The sequence below is a fragment of the Schistocerca gregaria genome, chromosome 1 (assembly GCF_023897955.1).
Source record: "Schistocerca gregaria isolate iqSchGreg1 chromosome 1, iqSchGreg1.2, whole genome shotgun sequence".
Taxonomy (NCBI): Eukaryota; Metazoa; Arthropoda; class Insecta; order Orthoptera; family Acrididae; genus Schistocerca; species Schistocerca gregaria.
The window spans coordinates 519,944,886-519,961,283 of record NC_064920.1 but is presented as its reverse complement, the minus strand read 5'-3'; the positions used below and the strand labels follow the sequence as shown (position 1 = coordinate 519,961,283).

The following is a 16,398-nucleotide window of genomic DNA, read 5'->3' as shown; positions in this document are numbered from 1 at the left end:
CAAAAAAATAAACAAAGTATTGCTAGATGCTTAAAAGATCTCTTGCGTGCGTCATTTGGTGGCGATTGTGTGCTCACCCACCACTTTCGTAATGCTTTGTCTCCCAGGTCTGTGCAATTATTGGCTTTGGGGTTACCTGAAGTCACAAGTGTATCGTGATTGACCGACATCTCTAGGGATTCTGAAAGACAGCATCTGACGCCAATGCCTTACCATAACTCCAGACATGCTTTACAGTGCTGTTCACAACATTATTCCTCGACTACAGCTACTGTTGAGGAATGATGGTGGACATATTGAGCATTTTCGGTAAAGAACATCATCTTTGCTTAGTCTTACTTTGTTATGCTAATTATTGCTATTCTGATCAGATGAAGCGCCATCTGTCAGAAATTTTTTGAACGTTTGTATTTTTTTGGTTCTAATAAAACCCCATGTCATTCGAAGCATGTGTATCAATTTGTACCTCTCTATCTACATTAGTCCATGATTTATTCAGTTTTCAAATTTATACTGACTTTTTGATCACCCGGTATTTCTGATTGCACTTCAGTTTGAGGAATCACATGATGGTTGGCATTTATATGTCATATCAACAAATTGAGTGTGGAAGCAGCCCATACAGAAATCTCAATGTGCAAGGCATGGTTTACGATTGTGTGAATGTTTGCTGTAGTCAGTTGAAGGTAACTGCCCCCTGTGAGGGAGATATATTACACACAGGTGTGATTGGCCTAGCTAGTTGCATCTACACAATTGGCGTGGCATAGCTGATGCGAGTCACTGTTGGAGGCATTGTTAAGTGTGGCATTTATACATTTTTGTTTCTGCAAAACAGTAAAAATCTTGTGATTCTTGAGTTTCTCCCGGCGTATTTGATAATCAAAATATCCAAGGGTGTACTGCCGGTCTATAGTGTCCAACGGGCCCGTTGGATACTATAGACCGGCAGTACCCCCTTGGATATTTTGATTAGTAAAAATCTTGTCTGCCAATATTAATTTGCTTTACAGTGATTTGTGTTCTTGCACAATTGTGCTTGATGTGGGAGCTCTACAATCGACCAAGTCCAAAGTGTGTGTTCAGGCATGAGGTTAATATTCATCACTGTATGTAACTGTTGCCAAGGATGTGAAGGCATCCTGTAGCTCATTCATCATAGATGACTTGTTTTACTTGCTTCTCTGGTATTTGTGAAAGGCACTAATCTAGTGCAAACTTTGTGGTGTTTTGTTTATTGCCCTCTGCAGGAGCCAGAGCCAGATTATATCACTGATTATGCCTGCATGATTGCCAAGAGCCTGAGTAAAGTGATGTCATCCAAGAGGCCATGGGTGGTCAGAATGCCCACAGTAATCAAGAACCAAATCACAGGTTGGTGTTGGCAGAATGGAGGCAGCATAGGTTGTGAACTGAAATGGGTGGTGGAGTTGTTGATCTGTGGTTGTGCTGATGGGCAGGAAAATGTACAGCGAGCCACAACAGATTAGTTCACAGTATCCATATGTTGTGCAGGTATAAGTTCAGTATCAATGTCCAGAAACATTTCAGATGGTTGAACAATGTGATGTGGGTCAAACATTTTTATCACGGTTGAGTGTATGTCGGTAGACATATCAGTGTCAATGGACATTCAAGTATTTGCATGCGCAAGAAGCTGATGTGCAGTATTGGAATAATATGTGCACAGAGTAAAGTACAGAATAAAATCACCCAATAGACTGTCTGTTGGGATACATAAGCAGCATTGTCAGCATTGTTGACACTGCACTGAGAATGATAATTTTCCTGCTTGTGACATGCTAAACACATCCATACAAAAGTATACAAAAGTGACTGTCTCATTTTAGAAATTGTGGTGTATGACAGTTACAAGATGGTTCCATTGTTGGTATGTAGTATTCAATCTGGGGACATAGAAGCATTCAGATGAGGTGTACATGGTCTTCATGGGTCACCAATGTGGATTTTATCCATGGGATGGGATAAAGGTAAAATATTGTAATGACATAGTTATGTATAACTTGCACTTTATTCTATAATTCGACACAGGGCAAATACATGTCTAAGTTCACATCAGCTGTAAAGCACAATGAATCATAGTTCCTCAGATATTTCAGGCCTGGCTGCTTTTGCCAGTGAAAGAGTTTTCTCTCTGCAGCAGCTGCTCTCACTATCAGAGTCCACACAAATCAAATGATGCAGTACATACAATAAAATAAACAAAATGAAAACAAAACACTTATTTAAGTTAAGGCTAGGAGTCCTTCTCATGCACTTTAAATTACTAGTGTTAAATCTTTTTATTACAATTGTTCCTTTTGTAATTGTCACAATTTAGTACAATACTGAAGCTTTTTATGATGTGGTAGATGATAACATTACTCAACAATTACCTGTTTTTTTTTTCTCTTCTTTCCCCACTGAAAACAGTAATTTCAGCTTTTTGGATGTTTCTCTCATTGCCATCTGAGATGTACGTTTTTCTGTGTTTGAATCCATATCCAGATTTATCAACATTGCCAAATATTCCCTTCCTAATAGATAATGCTGATATGTGTATCTTTCATTGATTTGGAACTGCAACAATTTTCAGTTTCAAACTTGTCAATGATGTGTGCAATAAAATGATTGTGCTCATGTTATCAAATTGCAGTGGGGTCTTTGTGGAAAATAATATAAGAAATACAGTTATTTTACTATTGTAAATATTATCAATAACATTATTTTTGTAGTCTTTTGCTCTTGAGATATAATTTAACATTTTGTGGTACTATCCTAAAAATCATTTTGGTTTTGTGACAGAATGTGGTGCTAGCAGTGATCCATGCTCAGGCTGTTATGCAGGAGAAAAGCCCTTCTCTGAAGTGGAAACACAGGCATTTAGGGCTTATGTCATGTCCATTAGAGATCGCCTGAAACTCTACCTTACATTTCATAGCTATGGGCCTGTAAGTACAAGTTTTATTTAAATGCAACACATAAAATAAGCATAAAATAAGGAAAAGCAATCACTGATGTATAGTGGACTTACATTTGGAATATACAAGCACATAATGGAAAAGAATAACCACATTATCTTTTGAGCTCTTACTCTTTTTCTAGCAAAAGTATGCACATTCACACACATAACCACATTGAGACCAAACTGTATCCTCTCAAGACATATCCTGTGCTCTCACAATCCCACTGCCCTTTTACCTCCACTAACCCAACCGATTCCCTCTGTCATGCCCTATCTTTTCCCTTCTCTCTTGCCCTATCTTTTCCCTTCTCTCTTCTGTTCACGCCACTCTTTCCCCGGACAGATCATTACTGCCTTCTCCCACAACTCTGACCCCCTCTCTCTTTCTCTCCCTTGCTCCCTCCCTCCCACCTTTTTCCTCTCTCTCTTCTATCTCCCCCTCTCTTCACCTTGTTCTATCATCCTCGCTTTCAATTTTTACCCCTCTTCCTTCCTCTCTCCCCTTCCTATCTCTCTCTTCATCTCCAATTCCTCTCTTTCCTCCTCCCTTCCCCTCTGCCTCTCTTTTATGTCTCTTATATGCTCTACTCCTTGGAAACAGAAACGAAATGATTGTATGGCATTGCTGGCCAGGAGACCCTGTCCAGGGATGTTCAGCCGATAAGTGCAAGTCTTATTGCAGTTGACACCACATTGGGCACTCGTGTGCCAGTGATGTCCATGAAATGATGATGAGGACAACACAACACCCAGTCCACGAGTGGAGAAAATTTCCGACCCATCCAGGAATCAAACCCAGGCCCACTGCATGAGAGGCAAGCATGTTACCATTCAGCTTAGAGGCAGACTCTGCTCACTGAACTCCTTTCACCTTGTTGCGAAACTGCTGAGTCATCTGGTGAAAGACCTGACACTGTCCCACCTCATGCATACTTCATTAGTTCCACCCCATCTCCACTAGTTCAAGCAATGGCTCTCAATAATTGATGATGATGTGTCTCACCATAGCTGTGGGTGTGTTAATTTGAATGTCTGTATAGTTGTGTGTGTGTGTGTGTGTGTGTGTGTGTGTGTGTGTGAGAGAGAGAGAGAGAGAGAGAGAGAGAGAGAGAGAGAGAGAGAGAGTGAGTGAGTGAGGGTGTGTGTGTGTGTGTGTGTGTGTGTGTGTGTGTGTGTGTGTGTGTAAGTGAATGTGAGTACTTTTACTAGAAAAACACAACAGCTCTAAAGTTAGTGTGAATACTGTTTTCTGTTATGTGTGTCTATGCACTACACATCAGTCTGCTTATAGGTGTGTGGTTGCTTTCCGCTATGTTATGTATTGTCCCATCCAGGAGTTTCCATTATATTTATAACTTAAGTACAAACTTTTTTATGTTCTTTTTGATCACATGGAGTTAAAATGTCTTAGATGCTATTTCATTATTAATTCTTCTCCTATTTAAACTTTACTTGACATCTATTCTAATTATTATCTTTGTATTTTTTGAAAAGTGCAGCCATAGGAACACAGTTCAGATTTGGATAACAGGTGAACACAAACATTTTCTTGAAATTGATGGTGTCCATACCTGGCTGTTTCATTTGTAGAAGGATGAAGAAAACTATTGGGGTGCATCTCAGCAGAACTATAAATTTAATGTCATCAAGAACCTTTTGTATTTTTGTCACTCTTTGGGGTGGAGCCAAATTTCATACAGGCCTTGAACTGAAATTCGATTGGGTATCAGTTCAATACATTTTGACCAACTGCAAATACTTGTGACAGTTTCATTTCTTTTCTTCTCAGCATTTCTGGTGTTGTATATATAAATAGAATATTTCTGTCTCCTTCCACAGTTATATAGTTGTTGTGGTCTTCAGTCTGAACACTGGTTTGATGCAGCTGTCCATGTTACTCCATCCTGTGCGAACCTCTTTATCTCTGATTAATACTGCAACCCACATCCTTCTGAATCTGGTTACTGTATTCATTTCTTGGTCTCCCTCTAGAAATTTTACAACTACAAACTTCCCTTCAGTACTAAACTGGTGATTCCTTGATGTCTCAGAATGTGTCCTACCAGTCACTCCCTTCTTTTAGTCAAGTTGTGCTACAAATTTCTTGTCTCCCCAATTCTATTCAGTACTTTTTCATTGGTTACATGACCGACCAATCTAATCTTCAAGGTTCTTCTGCAGCAGTGCATTTTGAAAGCTTCTGTTCTCTGTTTGTCTTAGCCATTTATCTTCCATATTTTACCTCCATATTCCATACAAATACCTTCAGAAAAGACTTCCTAACACTTAAATCGGTATCCTGTATTAACAAATTTTCTTCTTCAGAAATGCTGTTCTTGCCATTGCCAGTCTACATTTTACATCCTGTCTATTTCTGCCATAAAACGTATCTATGAATTAGTTTGATGTAAGGTCATGTACTCATCGTTGCAGACGATCTGTTGCAGCCATAGTCCTGGATTCTTAGACAGTTGCTGTAACATTTAACTATTTTATTAAATGAATATTTAATTCTGTATTATGTTTCAATGCGTGGTTTACGTTATTCACGAAAAATCAAAGCATCTTTACAAAACTGAAATAAGTAGAACATACTTACAATAATGAAATGAATCTTACCCAACAAGCTACATGTTTTCTGTGCACATATATATACATATGATGTAAATAAAATAGAAAGAAACTTCCACATGGGAAAAATATATTAAAAACAAAGATTCCAAGACTTACCAAGTGGGAAAGCGCCGGTAGACAGGCACAATAAAATAACACACAAACACACACACAAAATCTCTAGCTTTCACAACCAATGGTTGCTTCTTCAGGAAAGAGGGAAGGAGAGGGAAAGACGAAAGGAAGTGGGTTTTATGGGAGAGGGTAAGGAGTCATTCCTATCTCGGGAGCGGAAAGCTTGTGTCTGTATATGTATGGATGGATATGTGTGTGTGTGTGTGTGTGTGTGTGTGTGTGTGTGTGTGTGTGCGCGCGGGAGTATATACCTATCCTTTTTTCGGCCTAAGGTAAGTCTTTCCGCTGTGTTATTTTATTGTGCCTGTCTACCGGCGCTTTCCCGCTTGGTAAGTCTTGGAATCATTGTTTTTAATATATATACACTCCTGGAAATGGAAAAAAGAACACATTGACACCGGTGTGTCAGACCCACCATACTTGCTCCGGACACTGCGAGAGGGCTGTACAAGCAATGATCACACGCATGGCACAGCGGACACACCAGGAACCGCGGTGTTGGCCGTCGAATGGCGCTAGCTGCGCAGCATTTGATCACCACCGCTGTCAGTGTCAGCCAGTTTGCCGTGGCATACGGAGCTCCATCGCAGTCTTTAACACTGGTAGCATGCCGCGACAGAGTGGACGTGAACCGTATGTGCAGTTGACGGACTTTGAGCGAGGGCGTATAGTGGGCATGCGGGAGGCCGGGTGGACGTACCGCCAAATTGCTCAACACGTGGGGCGTGAGGTCTCCACAGTACATCGATGTTGTCACCAGTGGTTGGCGGAAGGTGCACATGCCCGTCGACCTGGGACCGGACCGCAGCGACGCACGAATGCACGCCAAGACCGTAGGATCCTACGCAGTGCTGTAGGGGACTGCACCGCCACTTCCCAGCAAATTAGGGACACTGTTGCTCCTGGGGTATCAGCGAGGACCATTCGCAACCGTCTCCATGAAGCTGGGCTACGGTCCCGCACAACGTTAGGCCGTCTTCCGCTCACGCCCCGACATCGTGCAGCCTGCCTCCAGTGGTGTCGCGACAGGTGTGAATGGAGGGGCGAATGGTGATGTGTCGTCTTCAGCGATGAGAGTCGCTTCTGCCTTGGTGCCAATGATGGTCATATGCGTGTTTGGTGCCGTGCAGGTGAACGCCACAATCAGGACTGCATACGACTGAGGCACACAGGGCCAACACCCAGCATCATGGTGTGGGGAGCGATCTCCTACACTGGCCGTACACCTCTGGTGATTGTCGAGGAGACACTGAATAGTGCACGGTACATCCAAACCGCCATCGAACACATCGTTCTACCATTCCTAGACCGGCAAGGGAACTTGCTGTTCCAACAGGACAATGCACGTCCGCATGTATCCCGTGCCACCCAACGTGCTCTAGAAGGTGTAAGTCAACTACCCTGGCCAGCAAGATCTCCGGATCTGTCCCCCATTGAGCATGTTTGGGACTGGATGAAGTGTCGTCTCACGCGGTCTGCATGTCCAGCACGAACCCTGGTCCAACTGAGGCGCCAGGTGGAAATGGCATGGCAAGCCATTCCACAGGACTACATCCAGCATCTCTACGATCGTCTCCATGGGAGAATAGCAGTCTGCATTGCTGCGAAAGGTAGATATACACTGTACTAGTGCCGACATTGTGCATGCTCTGTTGTCTGTGTCTATGTGCCTGTGGTTCTGTCAGTGTGATCATGTGATGTATCTGACCCCAGGAATGTGTCAATAAAGTTTCCCCTTCCTGGCACAATGAATTCACGGTGTTCTTATTTCAATTTCCAGGAGTATATATATATATATATGCCATGTTGGCATGAGGGTCAGTACTTTATGTGAACTTGCACAGAAAACATGTAGCTTGTTGGGTAAGATTCATTTCATTATTGTAAGTATGTTACTACTTATTTCAGATTTGTAAAAATGCTTTGAGGCACAATGAATAAAACACACAAACACACACACAGAATTTCAAGCTTTCGCAACCGGCGGCTGCTTCGTCAGGAAAGAGGGAAGGAAAAGGAAAGATAAAAGGATGTGGGTTTTATGGGAGAGGGTAAGGAGTCATTCCAATCTCGGGAGCAGAAAGCTTGTGTCTGTATATGTATGGATGGATATGTGTGTGTGTGTGTGTGTGTGTGTGTGTGTGTGTGTGTGTGTGTGTGTGTGTGTGTGTGCGAGTATATACCTATCCTTTTTTCCCCCTAAGGTAAGTCTTTCCACTCCCGGGATTGGAATGGATCCTTACCCTCTCCCTTAAACCCACATCCTTTCATCTTTCCTTTTCCTTCCCTATTTCCTGATGAAGCAGCCACTGGTTGCGAAAGCTCGAAATTCTGTGTGTGTACACCTGTCCTTTTTTTCCCCTAAGGGAAGTCTTTCCGCTCCCGGGATTGGAATGACTCCTTACCCTCTCCCTTAAAACCCACATCCTTTCATTTTTCCCTCTCCTTCCTTCCTTCCTGACGAAGCAACTGCCAGTTGCGAAAGCTCGTAATTCTGTGTGTGTGTTTGTGTGTTTTGTTCATGTGCCTGTCTGCCGGCGCTTTCCCGCTTGGTAAGTCTTGGAATCTTTGTTTTTAATATATTTTTCCCATGTGGAAGTTTCTTTCTGTTTTATTTACATCATATATATATATATATATATATATATATATATATATATATATATATATATGAAAGCCCCGGCAGACAGGCACTATGAACAAAAGACACAAACACACACACAGAATTACTAGCTTTCGCAACCGATGGTTGCTTCTTCACGAAGGAGAGGGAAAGACAAAAGGATGTGGGTTTTAAGGGAGAGGGTAAGGAGTCATTCCAATCCCGGGAGCGGAAAGACTTACCTTAGGGGGAAAAAAGGACAGGTATACACCTGCACACACACACACATATCCATCTGCACATACACAGACACAAGCAGACATTTGTAAAGGCAAAGAGTTTGCCAGAGATCTGAATAGGTTCTATTTTACTTTTGGAACATTTTACCCAAGAGGACACCATCATCATTTAACCAAACAGTAAAGCTTCATGCCCTTGCAAAAAATTACGGTTGAAATATATCAGCAATAATACTAGAAACACTGTTGCTATGTGTGACACAGCTATTTACAATGTCATAGGTACAGAAGACCCATTTTAGTCTGTGGGGATTCAACCAGTAACACTGCTCCTGTGAGAGGAAATACCTCTTTGGTTCCCAGAATCAGAGTATTGTGTTCTGCCTCTCAATCACCGGGTCCTGGTTTCGATCCCTGGCCAGGTTGGGGATTTTCACTGCCTGGGGACTGGGTGTTTGTGTTGTCCTCATCATTTCATCATAACCATCATTCATGATAGTGGCTAGATTGAACTGTGTAAAAAATTGGAATGTGAAAAAAATTGGGCCTTTGTACAGGTGCTGATGACCAAGCAGTTGAGCGCCTCACAAACCAAACATCATCATCATCATCAGTGAATTGTGTTGACTCTCTTTGGTTTAAAAATGTGCTCTATGATTTGTAAAATGCCAGTTGCATTTTGTGTGTGTTCTTATGCTTGATGATCATCATCAATACAGCCATATGTGTATTAATTGTGTCCCTACCCACCACTGTGACTAAGAACTACATTAGTGACCCATGAAAACTGTGTCTGGCTGCATTTTCCCCATTGTACAATTGTGCCAGTAACTACACAGTAAAATGCATACATTTTCAGATTCCAGAATCCCACAATTACTGCAAATAGTCAGTGATTTTCCTGCTACTTCATGTTATGCATCATGCTGCCAAGTGTGTCTCATCAGACTGTGTCTAGAATTAAGGATGTGATGCAGCAGTGCCATGTGCCAAAGGTGAACAATGTTGACCTCATACCTGAACAGGGGCATCAGACCTATGATTTCTCAAGTTTGCATGAAGTATCTATTGCGCCCCTAACTGACATTTTTGGTTTTTCCAACTCTCTGACTGCACAATGTTTCCAGTCTACATTTCAGTGTACACTGCTGCGTGAACAGTGCCATCAGGCAGACATTTTGTCCAGTGTGCAGGATGTCCCTACTGTACCCACGACTTTTACAGTGTTTTCCACGCAACGGAATGTGCAATGTCCTGTTCCATTTTCTTTGTCCAGATACATTATGCACTCCATGTTGTGTCTGTCTACAATCCCATCTCACAACAGTTGATACAGGAATGAACGTTTAGCTAATGGTGCTGCTGCTGAACCTGCCATGCTGCTCACTCACCAGCCTATTCCGTGACTACAACCTTATGATTACTCAACTAACTTTTATCCAATATTCAAGCTTCCACCATTCCACAACAATTGACCATCCATGTGTTTTGTTGTCAGTGAGTGCATCATGGCTGCACATGGAATAATACATGATGGTGCTAAATTCTCCATCACCTTGAGTTACCTCAACGAGTAGGTGGATTTGATTAGCGACTTATTTTTCACACTGCCCTTGGCTGACCATCTTTTATGAACACCAGATTAGAATATTAGACAGGTTACTTATGAGGAAGCCATTAGTGACAGCATTCCTTCACAGTTATTGTGCTGCCTCTGAACCCTGGTGGACATCAGTCTTATACCTGACCCGAATCTGTGGGTCAAGAAACTGCCATCACAGGTGCAACTCACAATGATTTTGCATGAACAGGAACCACTTGATATGAAACTACATCTTGCAGATAGAATGCCTGCAGTAAGTCAACACTAACAAAGAATCAGCCACTTTGTCATGTGATCCACCATGATACTACTGAGGCCTACTGAATTTACTCATCATTGCCCGAGCTACTAGCACCAGTCCTCATGAGGGACAATGACCTTTAGTGTGTTGACACACAGACCCACCCACCTGGTAACACAGCCTTACCTGCAACCCCAGCCATGCCCCATGCTACTGTTGTCTTCACTTGCAGTTCAGGAATGCAGCATACAACTGATGGCCACCATGTTTGTGACGTATGAGAGCTATCAAACCTGCAATTGCAGCTCTCACCTCTATGTGTTTGCCTGCACAACACAAGACTGCCTACTTGTTGATACAATGGCTGGCATCAGCACCATGCCCCTGACTGTCACATCCCCCTTTTGCTGTTATGTTGTATGTTCAGCTTCACTTGATGAACAACACTACTGTTGCTGTGTATCACTCAAATACTCGTGACATCAATCTGGGTCCTGATGACCTGCTCCCATGGACCATCTTCCTCACCAATATTACATAACCTACCCTTGGTGCAGAGTTGTTATGATACTACTGGCTGTTACTGGACCTGGCTTGTGGTACCTTACTTTGGCAGGATGGCGGTCGACCCATCATAGATGCCATCAGTGATGAACTCCCCTCACCCCGCTGAGGATCCATTTCAGTCTATGATAGTCATCTTGCTGTCAGTCCACACAAACACCTCTTCCAGTGCCTCACTGTTCTCAATGAGATTCAATCACTCCAGACTCAGTATTTTAATATACTCCTCTCCACGACTCATAACTGTGACAGAAACAAATATGTTTGCCAGCATATTACTATGGCTACTGCCACTCTGTGACTTCCACAGCATGGTCTCACTGACATCACGATACCTATGTCAAGTTGAATCAGCAGTGCATCAACACCACTCTCTCTCTCAACAAAGCCACAGTGCACCTCACAGACCAACTCAACAGTTTACTGGATATCATAAACATGGTTAGTGAATTGCCACTATCAAATACTGTGCATGACTCAGCCAGTACAACTGACATCCTACCCTCACATATCCATAAACCCCTTGTGTACAGTGTTATCAGCAATGGAACAGTACACTGAATCATCACCACCCCAGGTCTGCCTGTTTGGTGCCAACCATGCCACTTTATCCATATACAGCAAAGGCTGCCATAGTTGAACAATTAAGAGCAAGTATTGTCTATCTCTTCAATAGTGCTTGGGCATCACCCATTAAACATCTCTTAAAGAAAGACAGTACGTGGTGTCTGTGTGGTAATTACAGATCTTTAAACTCAAGCACCATAATTGACAGTTACCAGATTCCTAACATTCATGATATTACACACTCTCTTATGGGTGAATCAATTTTAATTGTCGTAAACTGCAAGAAATTGTACTTACAAATTCCTGTGAGTGAGAAGGACATTCCTAATACCATTATCATAACATCATTCAGCCTTTTTGAATTTCTGATCATGCTGTATGGACTCAGAAGTGCAGCAAAATCTTGTCAGTATTTTATCAATGGTATCCTGTTCAAACTGTCCTTATGTTATGTGTATCTCAACAATAAATTCATTTTCTTCACTACACCAAAACAGCATGAGCACCATCTCAAACTAGTTTTTGACATGCTAGCAAAGAACAGAGTGACCATTAATGATGCCGAGTGCCAGTTGCAACAATGTGGGGTAACCTTCATCAGCCATCTCACTTACACCAATGGTGTCTCCCTCATTTCTGAAAGAACCAACTAAATCAAATTGTTTTTGCTACCCACAGGCTATCACAAATTTGGCCATTTCTTATGGATGGTAAACTTCTACTTACACCACCTCCCTAATACTGCTGCCACTCTTCTATCTCTAATCATGGTACTATCGGTAAAAAATAAAACGGGTAAGCACTGGCTTGAGTGGACTACATGTGTACAACAACATTCAACAGCATCAAAGATAACTTTGGCAATACCACTACTGTAGCCTACTCTTCTCCTAACACTCACCTTTCAATCACCACAGATATTAGGGGTGTTCTCAACATGAACTTGGGGGAATTACACAACCCCTTCACGTCCTCTAACAGAAACTGTGTAACACCAATGAAAGTTGTCTGTCTTTGACCATGAACTGTTCATAGTGTTAATTTCAGGATGACATCAAAGCCTGACCCCTCACAATCTACACAGATCAACATCCTCTTGTGAATGCCACCAAAAACTGTCAAAATGTCGTTGGTTCCTACCTGTCTAGAATACCCATGATCACATTACACATTGACTATGAACAACTTGCTGACATTTAGTCCCATGACCAGCAGATCACCACCCTATACCATGACCCAAACATAGGACTGCACTTCCAACAGCACTGCTTTCCAGGCTCCAGTAAATATGTACTGTGTGGTGTTTTCCAGAACAAATCAACCCATTACATATCCGGCACTTTTTGGAAAGCTGCATTTGACCACCTGAAATATCTTTCTCATTCTGGAATTTGGCTGTCGATTAGACCAGCCTTCACCAGACATATTTGAGATTCCATGTTTATTTCCAACATATCCATGTAGACCTTGTCAGGCCCCTGGTGTCAGAGAAGTTCCAATATATCCTCTCCATGATACATGGAATAATGTGATGGGTAGAAGCCACATCCATCAGAGATATCGCATAAGGAACTATCATCAAAGCATTCATTGATATTTGCATATCCTGATTTGGTTGCCTGGTTTCTACTATGAGTGATCAGGAACTTCAATTCAAGTCTACCTTAGTTTCAGAACTGTGTCACCTATGTTGTGCCCACAGATACAAGCAGAACAATGGACTGGTCAAATGCTGATGCTGGACACTCAAGACCACTCTGATGTGCTGTGATGAATAATGGACTGAGGCCCTTCTGTGGGTGTTGCTGGGGGTATGTTCAGCCTACGAAGAAGATCTTTGCACCTCACTTGTAGAGCTCCTGTACAGCAAACCTTTATCCCTCCCTAGCAATGTTGTCACTCAAATCCCCATCCCCTGACGACTCTGACCTTCTGACACCAATTACACACAGCCAGCATATTCACCCTCCCACTTGCCAGCATATTCACCCTCCCACTCACCATTCCATGTCTCATGTGTTCATTCACAAAATAGTTGCCTCATGCTCCAGTGTCATGCTCCATGATGACACCATCAGGCTTGTTCTACACTTCCCCTATTCTGGCCTTTATAGAGTGGTCTGATGTAGACAAACATTTTGATGTCATTGTTAACTGTAAAAACTCCATTGCTACCATTTGAGCTCTAGCAAGCCAGATTATCAGAAATTCATGGATGGCCTTGGCCCCAAATTATGACATAATTGGTTGTTTTCCAAGTTGTTCATTCTGTTAAACAATTTTTTAACAAAACAACACAATAGTAAAACACAATAAAAAATCTTTTACAAACCAAAAGGTTTTAGAACAATGAGCTGTATACTTTGGATTCAAATGAGCACCATGGCTTAACCATTTAACAATGACAGCAAAATGATACTAGGCTAACATCATGGTTTTAAATTAAGGACCCAAATTTTAACATTTTTTTTAAGAGACTTGACAAATTTAAAGCATAATTTTTGGTCAAATGTAGAACCTACTAGCACAAAATTAGTAACAGGTAAAATTTTTAAGCAAATTTAAATGTCCCAAGATAACAGGATGGTTTAAAATTACACATCAAAATTTAACAAGGTCTTTTGAGAAATGTGACAAATTTAAGTGATACAAGGGCCAACAAATGACCCGACTGCCTAGGATAAACTTGACACAGAAGGGGCATGACACCAAAAGGCATCTAACCCAAAAGACAAAAATATGTGAACTCTGAAAAGATTTAGGTCCACACCGACCAAAGAAAAGAAAGCTTAACTCCAACAATAGTCACTGTGCCATAGAGTTGCTTCACACAAGGTAACGGCAGTGGCAAACCCCAAATGTTGTCCAGTAATATCACACCGCTGGTGCATTCAGCCTGACAAGGCTGTGCCAATTGCACAGATAAACTGCACAAAACAGTAGCTGACCCATTGGACAACAGTAGGGCCCTTGTAAAACAAGCATCATGCAACTATAAGATACCTAGAAATATCAAAAGGGCAAATAGTATGATAATGCACTTTCAGCAAATTGCTGCCTGAAAAGGCAATACAAAATAAGGTACAACACCCAGCAAATAGTGATTAACAGATTAAACTAAGAATTCCAAGAATAGCACATTTTAGACAGTGGTGAGAACCAAGAACAGATACATTAATATAACCAAGCTAAAACACAATTTAAGTAAATTTTAAATAACATTTTCAAACTTCCCTTCCAGGTTGGTTCTGTTAATAATATAATGATTAGATGCAAGTACAAGATGGCTTGCAGACCCAATCAGGCTCCAGTTTAAACAGTGGTGAGAGCTAAGAAGAGATACATAAATATAACCAAGCTAAAACACAATTTAAGTAATTTTTAAATAACATTTTTGAACTTCCCTTCCAGGTTGGTTCTATTAAAAATATAACTATTAGATGCAAGTTCAAGATGGCTTGCAGACCCAATCAGGCTCCAAGAATCAATTAAGGGATCTTTTCTTACAACACCTTTAGGTGCCAACACAGAAAATTTCACAGCTCCAGCACTGCATCCGGTATACTAAAAGATATGGGTAGAACAGAATCTAAAACATAAAATAATAGAGGTCATTAATTATAAACTTTCATGACAGCACCAGTAGCACCTGTGATCACCATCACATTCCCATTGCTTGTGCAGATATTGACAGTAATAATGTTAGGCATCACTTGGCAAGGAGAAACGCTTAAACCAAACAATAAAAAACTATTGTTACAATTGTCACTCCTGGGGATCACAACTAAGTTATATTTCAGGAAAGCAATACAGGGCACCACAGGGACAGGCAGGCTCAAAGAGTTTCTATAAGTGATACAGACCACTCTATGGCAGATCCAAACTTTCTGGAAAGCAAAAATTCACAAGTCAGGGAAGAATCACAAAGGATAGGACAGTAATGACAGAACCTGTTAATGCCACCAAACAAGAGCACACAACATGGCCCAACATCAGGCAAGAGGTGCCCTTTCAGAGCAGTGGAATCAGCTAATCACAATCAAAGTCATTTCCATTGAAATGGCTCTCTCAGAGCAAACACCACTCCTTGGCAACACACTTTTCCTCCACATGATTTCCTCCCTCCTCATCTCTGGTGACTGTCCATTCCACAGTTGCTCACCTTACAAACATTTCAAACCAAAAAATGTGATGCAAAAGCACAGACCACCAATTAAAGGAGAAAATGAATCAGAGATATGATCCTCAAACCTTAACCAATATGAGGTTATACAGCTGAACACACAGCCAGAGTATTCCCGCTCACACTCCACACTCCATTCCTCATGTGTTTATTCATGAGATATTAGCCTCATGCTCCCACATCATGCTCCATGATGACACCATCAAATCCACTCTATGCTCCCCCCTATTCTGGCCTGCAAAGAGTGGTCTGACATGCATGAATACATTTGATGTCATTGTTAATGGTACACAGTTCACCATTTCCATCAACAGATTAAAGCCTGCATGGAAACTACCAGACATCAATGGTGGTGAGCTCATATCTGATGTGCCTTCTTCACTGCCAAACTTTTACTGCCAGCTTTCAGATTCAAGGTTGACATCCTAATACCTGCCACTATGCCCATCAGATGGACTACAGATCTATCGCATGCCAGTTTTCTTGTACCATACCACTGCCTTCTGATGACTGTGGAGCCAGACTCCCATCACACCTTTTTTATGAGAGGAACCTGCACATCACAGTGCTGAGGATTATACTCCTTCCACCCCATGCTTCAGATCAGATTGCAGGTGGCCCAACCACCATCTTGATCCCATCTTCTATGGTCTCATCTGCAACACTGTCTCTCACTGGTATGTCTT

At 41.7% G+C, this 16,398-nt stretch overlaps 1 protein-coding gene across 1 annotated transcript in view; it reads left to right on the top strand.

Moving 5' to 3' along the window:
* The window catches only part of LOC126277674 (carboxypeptidase B-like), a 318,726-nt gene that overhangs the window by 148,809 nt on the left and 153,519 nt on the right, over positions 1-16,398 (top strand). The window contains exon 4 of the mRNA XM_049977382.1: positions 2,806-2,951. Within this exon, the coding sequence (XP_049833339.1) occupies positions 2,806-2,951 (146 nt within the window). The remainder of the gene's footprint in view (positions 1-2,805; positions 2,952-16,398) is intronic.